The 15083-nt window shown below is 42.2% G+C and overlaps 1 protein-coding gene across 1 annotated transcript in view; it reads left to right on the forward strand.

The window, feature by feature from the left end:
* The window catches only part of mis18bp1 (MIS18 binding protein 1), a 67459-nt gene that overhangs the window by 29656 nt on the left and 22720 nt on the right, over positions 1 to 15083 (forward strand). The window contains exons 9-10 of the mRNA XM_067991852.1: positions 51 to 147; positions 5021 to 6494. Of these exons, the coding sequence (XP_067847953.1) occupies positions 51 to 147; positions 5021 to 6494 (1571 nt within the window). The remainder of the gene's footprint in view (positions 1 to 50; positions 148 to 5020; positions 6495 to 15083) is intronic.

Here is a 15083-nt window from a genome sequence, read left to right on the forward strand (position 1 = left end):
TACGATATTGATCTAACTCTTTTTGTTTTTTTATATTGGTAATAACATAGAAAATGAATGCTAGAAATGAAAGTTCTTTGAGAACCTCAAATCAACAGCGAAAACAAAAAGCATCCACAGAAGACCCAAATGGAAGACAAAATAAAAGTAAGAAAATGTAACTTCTGTATTACATGCCCACACTATTCAGTTTTCATATTTCCCTAGATTTTTAATAGTTCTGTTGATTTGTAATTAGTGTTATTGTACCTACAATAATGTCCTTGAAAATAAGGTCTGCAATTCTATGGTTAGGGGAGTCTACATACCAATGAGACTGAGCCCAGGTTACTAATAGAAATAACCGTAAGTTGAATCCTCCTTAAGACATTGACATGGTGTCTATCTGTATTTACTCTCTGTCCTTGCCTTTTACAGAGTCAAATAAGTTTTTTCAGCATGCTCCTTTTGGTAGGTGCTCAACAAATTGTATTTCCAAAATAATAATGAATGAATGCAATTCTATTTTTAACTCTACCATTATTTAATTCCTAGAGTTCAAACATGGCTTGCCTTGTTACCACCTAGGTTCTGAGGTATTGTCTGTTAGTGCACCTCCTAAGGTACATTTGATTTCTGGGTTTTAATTCAGAAGTAAAAATAAAACCAGAGATTCACAGCACAGAGGAGGCTGTATCTGTGACTGTTCTTTCCTGGAGCAATTCAGAACAAATTCCAATACCTTGCTCTCTTCCCACTGCCCTCTACCTTCCTCTGCTTTAAATGTTCATCTACTGTTTCCCTAAAAGATTGAATGATCTTGGCATTAACTACTCCCTGTGGCAAAACATTCCAGACTCTAACAACTGTGTATAAAGACATTTCTTGCAACTCCTCTCTTTATTAATAATCATTTTAAATTGATGACTCCTTGTTACACGCTCACCACCCTGAGAAAATACCCTTTTCCTATTCTACAAAAACCCTTTATAACTTTAAGATGCCATTTAATTGGGGTTCTTAGACAGTAGAAATAGTCTAAGAATCTCAACTTTCCTCATAACTAAGGTTTCTCAGCCTTGGTGATATCTTAGTGAATCTATACTGTGCTTTCTATAGAGGGACCTAAAACTGCATGCAGTACTCTAACTATGGCCTAAATTTTACTGTAACTCTTTGCTCTCTATTTCCTCTTTCAAGGAGTTATACATTTATGGTCCGACATGTCTCTGTTCTTCAATTCCATTCAGCACCCATCCATTGACTAGGTAGTAATATAAACTTTATAGTTTCTCCACTCCATACTTTTCTGATTTCTCCTTTCCTTAGTCCAACATATAGCCTGTGGGCCATATGAGACATGCAAAACAATCTTTCCCATGAAACCCAAGGAAGCCGGTTTCAATTTGCATTTATGTCCCTGAATTTCCTGGATCACGCTTATGCAGAATTTCCTGCGGGGCTCATTTGCTACGCCAAAAAGTAAAAATGAGTTTAAACTGAACACAAATGGAGCATTGGCAATAGGGGTAATAAAGGGTGGGCTGCTGTCTTTTGCCATGGCGCCTCACTCTCTGAGCCTCTTGCCTCTGCTGCTCCTTTTCCTCTTCCATTATTATGCAAAACAGGGGTATGTCAATTGGGATAGTTATTCTAGCTGCTCAACCCTTCTGAACGAGTTGGGGGGCTGGGGGCAGGGATCCAAAAAGTTTAGGGTGGACTGAGACTGAAAAGCATTTTGGTTAAGAATAGTGCAGGTCTCAGTAAGAAAAATTCAGGGAAAATCACAATAAATATCATTTTGGCATAGATCTAAACCAGTGCATTATTCATGTAATCCAGGCAACTCGTGCGCTAGGCTTTTGCATGGGGGCAGGGCTACGTACATGAGAGGCAGCGGGTTTCAGCAGACGTATCTCAGAAGCGGCGCAAACGATCAAGGAAATTCACGTATACCAATGTTTCACCGTAAAACTGGCGTAAGTCAGTTACACGTGAATTTCCTTGGCAAAAAAACAGCGCTGTGCCGTTGTTACCCCAAAACTTTTCAAGAAGTTCCTGGCCTATATTTCTTATTGGATAGTTTGTCCTGTTTGAACTCCAAGTACCTGGAGGATTGGAAATGGCTATTCTTATTGCTGTTGCCCAATTGGTAGGTAAATCTTAAATAGGAATACCTAGTAGCTGCTGGATATATGCAGATTTATGGAACGTTCATTTAATCTTTATATGCCCCCCCACTCCCCCAAAGTGCCATGCACCCAAATGGGCCATTTGGACCATTCTAACTTAGTCGATGTCTCTAGTACTTGTTGGGTTTTCCTGATACTCTTTATGCCTCCCTTATACAAACAAGAGTAGGTCATTCAGCCTCGCGAGCCTGTTCCGCCATTTAATCAGATCATGGCTGATCTGTATCTTAAGTCATAGAGTCATAGAGTTATACAGCACGGATAGAGGCCCTTCGGCCCATCGTGTCCGCGCCGGCCATCAGCCCTGTCTACTCTAATCCCATATTCCAGCATTTGGTCCATAGCCTTGTATGCTATGGCATTTCAAGTGCTCATCCAAATGCTTCTTGAATGTTGTGAGGGTTCCTGCCTCCACAACCCTTTCAGGCAGTGAGTTCCAGACTCCAACCACCCTCTGGGTGAAAAAGTTCTTTCTCAAATCCCCTCTAAACCTCCCGCCTTTTACCTTGAATCTATGTCCCCTTGTTATAGTACCCTCAACGAAGGGAAAAAGCTCCTTAGTATCCATCCTATCTGTGCCCCTCAATTTTGTACACCTCAATCATGTCCCCCCTTAGCCTCCTCTGCTCCAAGGAAAACAAACCCAATCTTCCCAGTCTCTCTTCATAGCTGAAGCGCTCCAGCCCTGGTAACATCCTGGTGAATCTCCTCTGCACCCTCTCCAAAGCGATCACATCCTTCCTGTAGTGCGGCGACCAGAACTGCACACAGTACTCCAGCTGTGGCCTAACCAGTGTTTTATACAGCTCCATCATAACCTCCTTGCTCTTATATTCTATGCCTCGGCTAATAAAGGCAAGTATCCCATATGCCTTCTTTACCACCTTATCTACCTGTTCCGCCGCCTTCAGGGATCTGTGAACTTGCACACCAAGATCCCTCTGACCCTCTGTCTTGCCTAGGGTCCTCCCATTCATTGTGTATTCCCTTGCCTTGTTAGTCCCTCCAAAGTGCATCACCTCGCACTTTTCCGGGTTAAATTCCATTTGCCACTGTTCCGCCCATCTGACCAACCCATCTATATCGTCCTGCAGACTGAGGCTATCCTCCTCGCTATTTACCACCCTACCAATCTTTGTATCATTAGCGAACTTACTGATCATACCTTTTACATTCATATCCAAGTCATTAATGTAGACCACAAACAGCAAGGGACCCAGCACCGATCCCTGTGGATCGGTAACTCCATCTCCCTGCCTTGGTTCCATAACCCTTAATACCCTTGCCTAACAAAAATCTATCAATCTCAGTTTTGAAATTTTCAATTGACCTAGCCACAACAGCTTTTTGGAGAGAGAGTTCCAGATTTCCACTACACTTTGTGTGAAGAAGTGCCTCCTAACATCACCCCTGAATGGCCCAGCTCTAATTTTAAGGTTATGCCCCTTGTTCTGAACTCCCCCATCAGAGTAAATAGGATAGAGAAAGAGAAACTATCAACTCCTTTAATCATCTTAAACATATTAGATATTAGATCACCTTATGTGTCCATGTTCTTCTCACATCTAGTCTCTTACCTATAAGAAGAACATACTTGTTTTAGAGCACAAGGAGACTGGAATTGCTCATCTCCCAGTATCTGTTTCTCATTACAGCTTACTTCTGCTTTCATTATTGTAATCAGAGGTATATGAACTGGGAACAAATAAAAAATAGTCCATCCACGTGTTAAATAAGTAGGCATTTTCTAAATGTACCAATTATTTTTGCCATTGACTCTTCCCTGTTGATCCCCTGCATTAGAAGTTAATTATTTTTCATAAAACAGAAAATTAACTTTTTCTGTCACATGTTATTTGTAATTACCTTTGTCATTTGTATTTTTCATTGAGTTTATCAAGATGTCCTTTTCCACCATTAAAAGACAGTTTGGATTGAATCTTTCAGAACACTATACTGCAGTGGTAGAGATGCCGTGGGTGCTCTTGACTTAAGAATATTTGGGGAGATTTTCCTGGTCTTCAAGGCATACTGGATTGCCTAGGTGCAGCAAATATCAGAACATAGGGCAGGTCAGAGCATGTGCCTGTGAAGGAATCAACCTGATTTTCCTTCCAACCAAAGGTACTTTCCTTTAGATGTTGCTCAGTGTCCACATTTTTCAAAAAGAGCTCCCAATTGAGAATCTATGAGCACCACTGTACAGTGAGTACTTGCTGCCTTCAGTCCCAGATGCAAAGCTTTTTATAAGATTGTTACATAGGAATCTCCTGTCTCAGTGGCCTCCCAAGTATTTATAAATATGTTAAAGCAGGTAAATCAAGCTTTTGCTTTGAGCTCTCAAACAACTGAATTAGTTACCATCCCTATCTCACCCTGATAATGGAAACCAAAGTTTGTACATTTTTCCCTTCTATAAATTCAAGATATAATCTACAATTGAGTTGTGCATTTCTGGAAGGCAATTCTCCAATCCAGTATGGCTTCCAGGAAGGTGTATGGTGACAAATATGTCATTTGTTCTTGGTCAAATATTTGAATGTATTTCCGATCAGAGCCAGTAATTCAACAGCCATAGTGAGCTTACCTGATTGGAAAATTCCTTGTTGGTGGGGGGGGCATCCCTTGTATTCCAGTTCAAGAAAGGAATCTAACTCCAGCTGACATGAGAAAGATTGCAAGAGAACAAGCGCCAGCAAAAATTCTCATTGCATTTTACTATTATCGTAGATTTCTCATGGAACGCTGACTGATGGGCCTAAAGATAACTAATCTAACCTTTACACTGAACATTCACTTTATTTGCATATCAGATCTCCAAGTATATTTTAGCACATGTCTTTTAATAGATCCAGTCCTGAAGATGGAAAGAGATGCCAATGGGAAAGAAAAGGCAAGTGAAAAATTTAAAGACCGACCAGTGAAAAACCTCACTAGAAAACGGTTGCCAGGACAGGCCACTTCAAGCACAGATGAAAGAATTTTGAATACTGAAATTAAAAAATCAATTACGAAAAAGTATAGTTGCCTAAACCCAGCTGTTGTTCTGACCCCAATTCGTGATCCTTATGCATTAAGGAACAAAACAGTAAAATTATGTGAGTTATACAATGGCCATAAAAACAGGAATAAAGAAAGCAAGTTGGCCACCATAAAAATGGATAATTCATTTGAAGTAGAGGATACAAGTGACAGTGACATTTTTGAAAACAAGTCTAATAGTAGAGCCATAGAAGGGAACCTTCATGATTCTTACAAATTAAGAAACGGGACAAAAAAATCAAGTGAGTCTTCAGACAATGTCCAAAACAACAGGAAGAAAGGAAGAAATATGTCTACAACAGAAATGAGTAATTCATCTGAAACGGAGGATACAAGTGACAATGATATTTCTGAAAGCAAGTCTAAAAGTAGACCCACAGAAGTGAATCATTCTTCAAAATCAATTGAAAAAACTCGCACTAAAAAAAAAATCTCATTGACTCAATCAGAAGATGAGAGTTGGAACACCAGTGAGAATGTCAAGATTAACATTAAAAGGAAAATGAGAAGTATGAATGTCAAACGTTGTGTCAATAAACAAAACCGAGCACCAGTAAATAAGAAAATTATTTCAACTACAGACAATAGCGTCACAGAGTCACAGTCTGAAGAGTCTTCAGTCCAACTTAAACAAACCCCTTCAATGATTAATAAAGATTGTATTTTGTCCGAGAGGTTGACATCAGCCAATGCCGTTCCAACCAACACTGAAATCAGAGAAAACAATACCGAGGAGCTTACCTTAAATAACCTCTGTTTGTCTGGGAGACAGACAGCCACTAGAGTTCAAAAGCCTCAGACTTCCTTTTATCCTAAAACAGACAAGTTGAAGGAGGAATTACATACTGGCTATACTGAGATGACTACAGATGGGCTGAAATGCTCTTCAGAAATAAATGTCAAAGTTCAAACATCTCGGGCACATCTAATAAATGAAGCAGAATTAAGTCACTATAACGTTGGAAGCAGTGCGTCAAAGTGTCAACAACGCTCTTCGCAAAGAAAACCAGCGAATCAATTTAATAGGTTCTTGTCATCTGTTACAGATGATTCAGAGACTGAAACAAATGAGATTGAAGTTACTGTAAAAGGGAAACCAAGGTGTTCAAAATCTTCAAATAAAAAGACAGTACCTAGGAAAACATCAGTAACAGACTTCAACCCTCAATCATACTATAAGTCTAGTCAGAAAAAACAATCAAGACAATGTACATCCTTGAATTCTCTTGGTGATACTAAAGCAGAACTCTGGACTAAGAAAGAACTACACTGTTTGCACAGGTAAGAACACTTGAAGGGATTAAGGAAGTCTGAACTTTATTGTCCTGTTACGGTGTATGCTGGAAGTGTATTTTAGCACATGTTTTCCAAACCAATTTCTTTTTGGTAAATTAGACTAATAGCTTATGCTATTTGTGTGCTTGCCAAAGCTTTTTGTCCATTAAGCAAGGATTCTTTGAGATTGCATCCTCTGCACACTACTGGAGTGGACCAGAACTGGGCAAAATGTTATTAGAAAAAACACAGATATCCTTTTTTAAGACCTGTGTGAAGTATGATGCTTGAGGTGTTCTCCATGTGCATTCCCATTTCTGTGCAGTATATAACATATGGGATAAAATGTTTGTTGCAGCTGTACTCCCCTCTTTTAAAAACAAGATGATTGTTTTGGTATTGATGTCACAGATATTCAGATGAATTATAGAATCGTTACGGCACAGAAGGAGGCCATTCAACCCATCGAGCCTGTGCCGGCTCTGTACAAGAGCAATCCAGCTAGCCCCGCTCCCCTGCTCTTTCCCCATAGTCCTGCAAATTTTTCTCCTTCAGGTACCTATCTAATTCCTTTTTGAAAGCCACAATTGACCCTGCTTCCACCACCTTTTCAGGCAGTGCATTCCAGATCCTAACCACTCGCTGCGTAAAAATTTTTTTCCTCATGTCGCCTTTGGTTCTTTTCCCAATCACCTTAAACCTGTGTCCTCTGGTTCGCGACCCTTCCGCCAGTGGGAAAAGTTTTTCTTTATTTACTTTGTCTAGACCCTTCATGATTTTGAACACCTCTATCAAATCTCCTCTCAACCTTCTCTGCTCTAAGGAGAACAATCCCAGCTTTTTCCAGTCTATCCACCTAACTGGGTTCCTCATCCCTGGAACCATTCAAGTAATCTCTTCATATTTCTTGCAATTAAATTTGGAACTCCTCAATTATTCATCAAATACCCTTATTTTTATTTTAATTAGTATGACTTATACCCAAACTGTATTTGAACAGCTCAGAGAGCTTCACTAGCAACAGCTACTGGTGAGGTGCCTGAAGATTGGAGGGTAGCAAATGTTGTGCCTTTGTTTAAGAAGGGCGGCAGGGAAAAGCCTGGGAACTACAGACCGGTGAGCCTGACATCTGTAGTGGGTAAGTTGTTAGAGGGTATTCTGAGAGACAGGATCTACAGGCATTTGGAGAGGCAGGGACTGATTAGGAACAGTCAGCATGGTTTTGTGAGAGGAAAATCATGTGTCACGAATTTGAGTTTTTTGAAGGGGTAACCAAGAAGATAGATGAGGGCTGTGCAGTAGACGTGGTCTACATGGACTTTAGCAAAGCCTTTGACAAGGTACCACATGGTAGGTTGTTACATAAGGTTAAATCTCACGGGATCCAAGGTGAGGTAGCCAATTGGATACAAAATTGGCTTGACGACAGAAGACAGAGGGTGGTTGTCGAGGGTTGTTTTTCAGACTGGAGGCCTGTGACCAGCGGTGTGCCTCAGGGATCGGTGCTGGGTCCGCTGTTATTTGTTATTTATATTAATGATTTGGATGAGAATTTAGGAGGAATGGTTAGTAAGTTTGCAGATGACACCAAGATTGGTGGCATTGTGGACAGTGAAGAAGGTTATCTAGGATTGCAACGGGATCTTGATAAATTGGGCCAGTGGGCCGATGAATGGTAGATGGAGTTTAATTTAGATAAATGTGAGGTGATGCATTTTGGTAGATCGAATCAGACCAGGACCTACTCCGTTAATGGTAGGGCGTTGGGGAGAGTTATAGAACAAAGAGATCTAGGAGTACAGGTTCATAGCTCCTTGAAAGTGGAGTCACAGGTGGATAGGGTGGTGAAGAAGGCATTTGGCATGCTTGGTTTCATTGGTCAGAACATTGAATGCAGGAGTTGGGATGTCTTGTTGAAGTTGTACAAGACATTAGTAAGGCCACACTTGGAATACTGTGTACAGTTCTGGTCACCCTACTATAGAAAGGATATTATTAAACTAGAAAGAGTGCAGAAAAGATTTACTAGGATGCTACCGGGACTTGATGGTTTGACTTATAGGGAGAGGTTGGATAGACTGAGACTTTTTTCCCTGGAGAGTAGGAGGCTAAGGGGTGATCTTATAGAAGTCTATAAAATAATGAGGGGCATGGATAAGGTAGATAGTCAAAATCTTTTCCCAAAGGTAGGGGAGTCTATAATGAGGGGACATAGATTTAAGGTGAGAGGGGAGAGATACAAAAGGGTCCAGAGGGGCAATTTTTTCACTCAAAGGGTGGTGAGTGTCTGGAACGAGCTGCCAGAGGCAGTAGTAGAGGCGGGTACAATTTTGTCTTTTAAAAAGCATTTGGGCAGTTACATGGGTAAGATGGGTATAGAGGGGTATGGGCCAAGTGCAGGCAATTGGGACTAGCTTAGTGGTATAAACTGGGCGACATGGACATGTTGGGCCGAAGGGCCTGTTTCCATGTTGTAAACTTCTATGATTCTATAATTATTTCTGTCTTGGTTGAAAGCACAGCATAGCACAGATGCTCAATATCTGGTTGTCTGGACTTTTCCGTCCATGACAATAACTTGTATTTATATAGCACCTTTTAATCTTGATAACGTCTCCAAACTCTTTACAGTGGAGAACAAAAATAAATAAAGCAGCAAATGCCAAGTCATTGTGAGATTTAGGAGAGGTGACCGATATCTTGGTTTAAGAGGTGGTTTTGTGACGATTTTTAAAGGTGGAGAGAAAATTTTTTTTAAAACCTTGAGGTTTAGGAAGAGAGTGCTTAAGACTGGGGCTCAGGTGACTCAAGATTTTGCCACCAGTGCAAAGGGAGGCCGGGGTGTACAAAAGGCCAATGTTGGAGGACTGACAGGTGTACGAAGAGATAGAAGGTTGGAGGAGATTGCAAGCATAGGGTGGGACGAGGCTGTGGAAGGATTTTAAATTCAGTGTATTGAGGACAAGGAGCCAGTGTAGTTCACCAAGAACAGGAGTAATGGACGAGTAGGAATAACTACAGGACGGGATGCGGGCAGCTAACTTTGAACAAGTTGGAATTTATGGAGGATGAGAAGTCAGCAAGGAGGATATTGGAGAGATTAGGTCTAGGAGTTGAGAAAAGTATTAATTCTCGGGAAGTGGGCATTGCTAGCATTTATTGCCCATCACTAGTTGCCTTGAGGGCATTAAGAGTCACATGTAGGAAAAGCCTGTGCGGGTGACAGGTTCTCTACTCTGGTTAACTAGTTGAATTTTTAAGACAATCCGACAGCTTTCATGGTTATTTTATCTGGTGCCAGTCCACACATTACTAGATTTGATTAATTTAGTTTCCCAATTTGCCATGGTGAGATTTGAACTCGCCAACTCTGGATTTCTAGTCCATTCCTATAACCACTTGGCTACCATACCCATTTGAATCAGTGGCACAGGAATGGCGTTTATAGCAAGGACCAATTGTTCAGTTGGTGGAAACTTTGATATCCATATGAGATAGGTAATCTGGCTGCACAGAGGTGGTCATGGGGTTGTGGGAAGTGATGGCGATGTAGATCTGGGTGGCATCAGCATACATGTGGAAACTGATCCAATGCTTTTGAATGATGACACCAATGGGCATCATGTAAATGAGGAAGACAAGAGGGCCAAGGATAGATCCTTGGGTGGCTCTGAAGATGATCGTGCAGGAGAGGGAACAGAAGCCATTGATAGAGATGTGCTAGCTTCATTTGGACAGGTAGGAGTGGAGCCATCCGAGGGCAGTCCCACGAAGTTGGACAACGGAGGAGAGGCAATGGATGATACCATAAAAGTATCAAATACCACCAAGATGTCGAGAAGGACCAGAAGTGATAACATGGTACTGTCACAGAACATGTCATTCATGGCTTTAGCCATGGCACACTCGGTGCTGTGAGCAGGGTGGATGCCAAACCGAAGGAATCCAAATGGAGAGTTTAGGAGTGATGATCACGGAACCGGGTGGCGATGACATGTTCAATGTAAGGGGTAGAAATGAGACAGTAGTTTGAGAGGACAGATAATCGAGACTGGGTTTTTTGAGACTGAGCTGATGGTGGTTTTGAAAGGGAGAGGAATGGTGCTTAGCAAAGCTATGTTGGCTGTGATATGGACCTGGAGGAGTACTTGAACTGGAACTGGCTCTGAAGGTTGCTGGATACGGTAATGGGGAAAAAGTCCTGACTGCCACTTCCAGCACGCACTCCACTGGCCAGCTGACTCGGACAGTGCCCAAGTGAGATAATGGTTGTTCCTGTAAATAGAACAAATTGTCATTCAGAAGACTGATACTGACCGACAATGCAATTCTGCATCTCCCAAAAGAGATGACAGTTTTCTACTAAGGCCTAATACATTGACTTCTATGAAGGGAGATTGCAAATACCATTCCGACCATGTTGGCCACTGCCACCATATCTTCTGATTTTGCTCAGTGCCACTCAGGCAAATACATACACACCAGACACATTTTGGGATATGCAGTCTCCCTTGGCCGACAATAGCTAAAGGTCAGTTAGTCCCAATAAATGGTCGAGACCATTTTCATCCCAACCCACAACATTGGGAGGGTGGGGGCGTACTCTGTAGCGAGATACATCAATTGGAAAGAAATAGTACTCCTTTAGCACTAGTCAGTAAGAGGGGATAGCCAAAATGCTATAATGTGCATTGGTAAACCTTTCTCTGCTCCATCCTGCTATGCAATCATTGGTTTGGGGGCAGTACCAACTGTCTTAGAGTACTGGTCCCCATTGGCACCATATAGCTTGAATGTCATCTACTCTGGTATCACTTATTTCTAAGAAGAGTTTTGTTTGGAGGTGGCAAGTGGTTCTCTGTTCCTACACTGCAGCTTCGCTTTGCAATCCAACTATTCTGTGCTCTCTGTTCATGCTGCAACTCCCAAGGAAAGTTCAAGCACAGCTAGGAATTCTCCAGAATAGCAGGAGGCCCTATCGACCAGATTTCACAGATCTCATTGCTCATCTCACCAACATGGGCTCCATACAGGGATCTCCTTCACAGCCTTCTCTGACAGTTCTGCTCTTGAAAATCGCCAGTCAGACCACCGACCTCAGCAGGAGACTGGGAGTCGGAATCTGGCCAAGAGAAGTAGGATAACAGTAGGTCAGCTTAAGCTGGCATAATACCTCCTGATCAGATAATAAGGTTGTTTGATGATTTTAACATCATGAAGTCCCAAGGTCTAATTGCCAACTCTGGAAATCTCTGTACCTAGGATTAAGCAGTTGATTACGATCTCCCAGAGCTCCTCGGTTTCAAGCTTTAGCTGAGTTCATCCTGCGCACCTCCCTGTGGACTACAGCACAGAGAATCTGGATGGCATGTATAAGCAGCACAGTCACATCCAGGTACAAGGTGCAGCCGCTGCTCTGCTACGCCACTCGTTGGCCACGGATTCCACTGTTGATTCTAATTGTTGAAGCAGCAGGGCGGGCCATCAAAGGAACAGACCCTGCACTAACCGACTAAGAGTCTAGATAGATTGACGCATGAGGCAGGGACAGTGCAAATTAGATTTATTCAGTGCCATCGAATTCATTTGGCCAGGTTTTGGCAGTACCTTCAGGGATCAGACCATACTTCTGTGGAAAACCTCCTTAAGAATATTTCCGAAAAAAAATTCTCTATCATAACAAATCAAATTATTTTATCATTTTAAACATCTCGATTGGATCACCTCTCAACCTTCTAAATTCAAGGGAATACAAGCCAAGTTTATGCAACCTGTCCTCGTAATTTAACACTTTAAGCCCCGGTATCATTCTGGTAAATCTACGCTGTACCTCTTCCAAGGCAAATAAATCCTTACTGTAAGAGATTCTGAAGGAGACCGAACCAATATGGTGTGTAGCAAGTATATTATTAATAGATTTAAAAGAACACATAGCAGTCACAGAGGTAACAAGCTCGTTCACTAGCAAAGCACAATCCTTGATGTCAGACTCTTCCTTCTCTGCCTCGACACATGGAACTTCTTGTATTGTTTTATACCTTGCCTTGTTGTTTATATTCTTTTCAGTCTGGTTGGGAGATTGACAGCTGCTAGATCTAATCAAGGTCTTCGATAACTGCCAGAACTCATCAAGGACTCTTTCCTCCCCTCTTTCCCCCCAGTTTCATAATTTGATCAAACACTCAGTCTGTCAATTACTCAAAATAAGTTCAAAACAGAAAACAGCAACAAGTTATGAGTTGACAACATCACTGTTAACTTTCAAGATCATGTAGCCAGCAGCAAACTCACACATTCACACACAATTGCAGAGACTGAAATTAAATCCAGAAGTCTTTTCCTTTTCAAATAAAAACAGAAAATGCTGAAAACTCTTATCCTATTTCTTTCTCACAGCAGTTTTTGCTGTGGGCTTTTAACTTCTTTCTCTTTTTTCCTAACACTTTTGTTACACCAAATGTCCAACCCAGGGTTTTTTATGGAACTTTTTTTTTCACGTTTATCTGCTGTGAAAGGCCTGATATTAACTCTGCTGATATTAACTCCGCGTCCTCTTGCGCAATCTTTTTTTAAATTCTCAGAGGCAGTAGCAGCCATTGACTGTATCTGACCTGCCTCGTTCCAACAGGATTTTACGCGCTTCCAGACTATCATCCAATGAAAATTTTCCCATATTTAACCATACCTTGGCCACATTAATTCTTTCCACAGAGAATTGAGCAGCATAGCACAACAGTTTCCACCCTTTCTCTACAGTGAAATCTTCATTCTCTACCGGACCATCCACATGTTCTCTCACTGTTTTAAACAGCTCCTCTCCCTCCATCAGGGGCAAGAGCTCCTCAATTCCCTTAATCACAGATATTTTTGAATTTCCTCTTTTCAAAAGCTTTTGTTGCCTCCATTGTTAGCATAATCAGAGGATCAGAACCCTCACCCCGTGGTTGTATCACAATTCTTGTGTCCCTGGTTGATCCGTGGTACCGACAGATCACCTTTTGAGCCCTTTCTTCTGTGCGTCTTTTTCAATCCTTAATCCACGACACAGTCTCTTCCTACCTGGCTTGCCAATTTTTGTAAGAGATTCTGAAGGAGACAGAGCCAATATGGTATGTAGCGAGTATAGTTTATTAATAGATTTAAAAGGGGTGTGGTAGCATAGTGGTTACATTACTGGGCTAATAATCCGGAGTCATGAGATCAAATGCTGCCATGGCAGCTGGGGAATTTAAATTCAATTAATTAAATAAAATCTGTAATAAAAAAAGCTAGTATCAGTAATGGTGGCCATGAAACTACCGGATTGTCGTAAAAACCCATCTGGTTCACTCATGTCCTTTAGGGAAGGAAACCTGCCATCCTTACCCTCAGCAATGTGGTTGATTCTTAATCATCCTCTGAAATGGCCTAGCAAGCCACTCAGTTGTACAATCTCGCTACAAAAAGTCACAATAAGAATAAAACCGGACGGACCACCCGGTATCGAACCACTAGGCACCGGACACGACAAAGGCAAACCAAGCCCAGTCAACCCTGCAAAGTCCTCCTCACTAACATCTGGGGACTTCTGCCAAAATTAGGAGAGCTGTCCCACAGACTAGTCAAGCAACAGCCTGACATAGCCATACTCACAGAATCAGACCTTTCAGCCAATGTCCCAGACTCTCTCACCAGCAGGACAAATCCACCAGAGGTGGCGGTACAGTGATATACAGTCAGGAGGGAGTGGCGCTGGGAGTCCTCAACAGTGACTCTGCACCCCATGAAATCTCATGGCATCAGGTCAGACATGGACAAGGAAACCTGCTGTGATTACCACCTACCACCCTCCCTCAGCTGATGAATCAGTCCTCCTCCATGTTGAGCACCACTTGGAGGAAGCAAGGGCAGAGAATGTATTCTGAGTGGGGACTTCAATGTCCATCACCAAGAGTGGCTCGGTAGCACCACTATTGACCTGGCTGAGTCCTGAAGGACATAGCAGCTATACTGGGCCTGCGGCAGGCGGTGAGCAAACCAACAAGAGGGGGAAAACCTACTTGACCTCATCCTCACCAATCTACCTGTCGGAGATGCATCTGTCCATGACAGTATTGGTAGGAGTGACCACCGCACAGTCCTTGTGGAGATGAAGTCCCATCTTCACACTGACGACACCATCCAATGTGTTGTGTGGCACTATCACCGTGCTAAATGGGATAGATTCATAACAGATCTAGCAGCTCAAAACTGGGCATCCATGAGGCACTGTGGGCCATCAGCAGCAGCAGAATTGTATTCCAGCACAATCTGTAACCTCAAGGCCCAGCATATTCCTCACTCTACCATTACTAACAAGCCAGTGGATCAACCTTGGTTCAATGAGGAGTGTAGAAGAGCATGCCAGGAGCAGCACCAGGCGTACCTAAAAATGAGGTGCCAATCTGGTGAAGCTACAACACAGGACAACATGCCACGCTAAACAGCGGAAGCAACATGCTATAGACAGAGCTAAGCGATTCCACAACCAACGGATCAGATCAAAGCTCTGCAGTCCTGCCACATCCAGTCGTGAATGGTGGTGGACAATTAAACAGCTAACTGGAGGAGGAGGCT

This window comes from Heptranchias perlo, chromosome 10, assembly GCF_035084215.1.
Source record: "Heptranchias perlo isolate sHepPer1 chromosome 10, sHepPer1.hap1, whole genome shotgun sequence".
Taxonomy (NCBI): Eukaryota; Metazoa; Chordata; class Chondrichthyes; order Hexanchiformes; family Hexanchidae; genus Heptranchias; species Heptranchias perlo.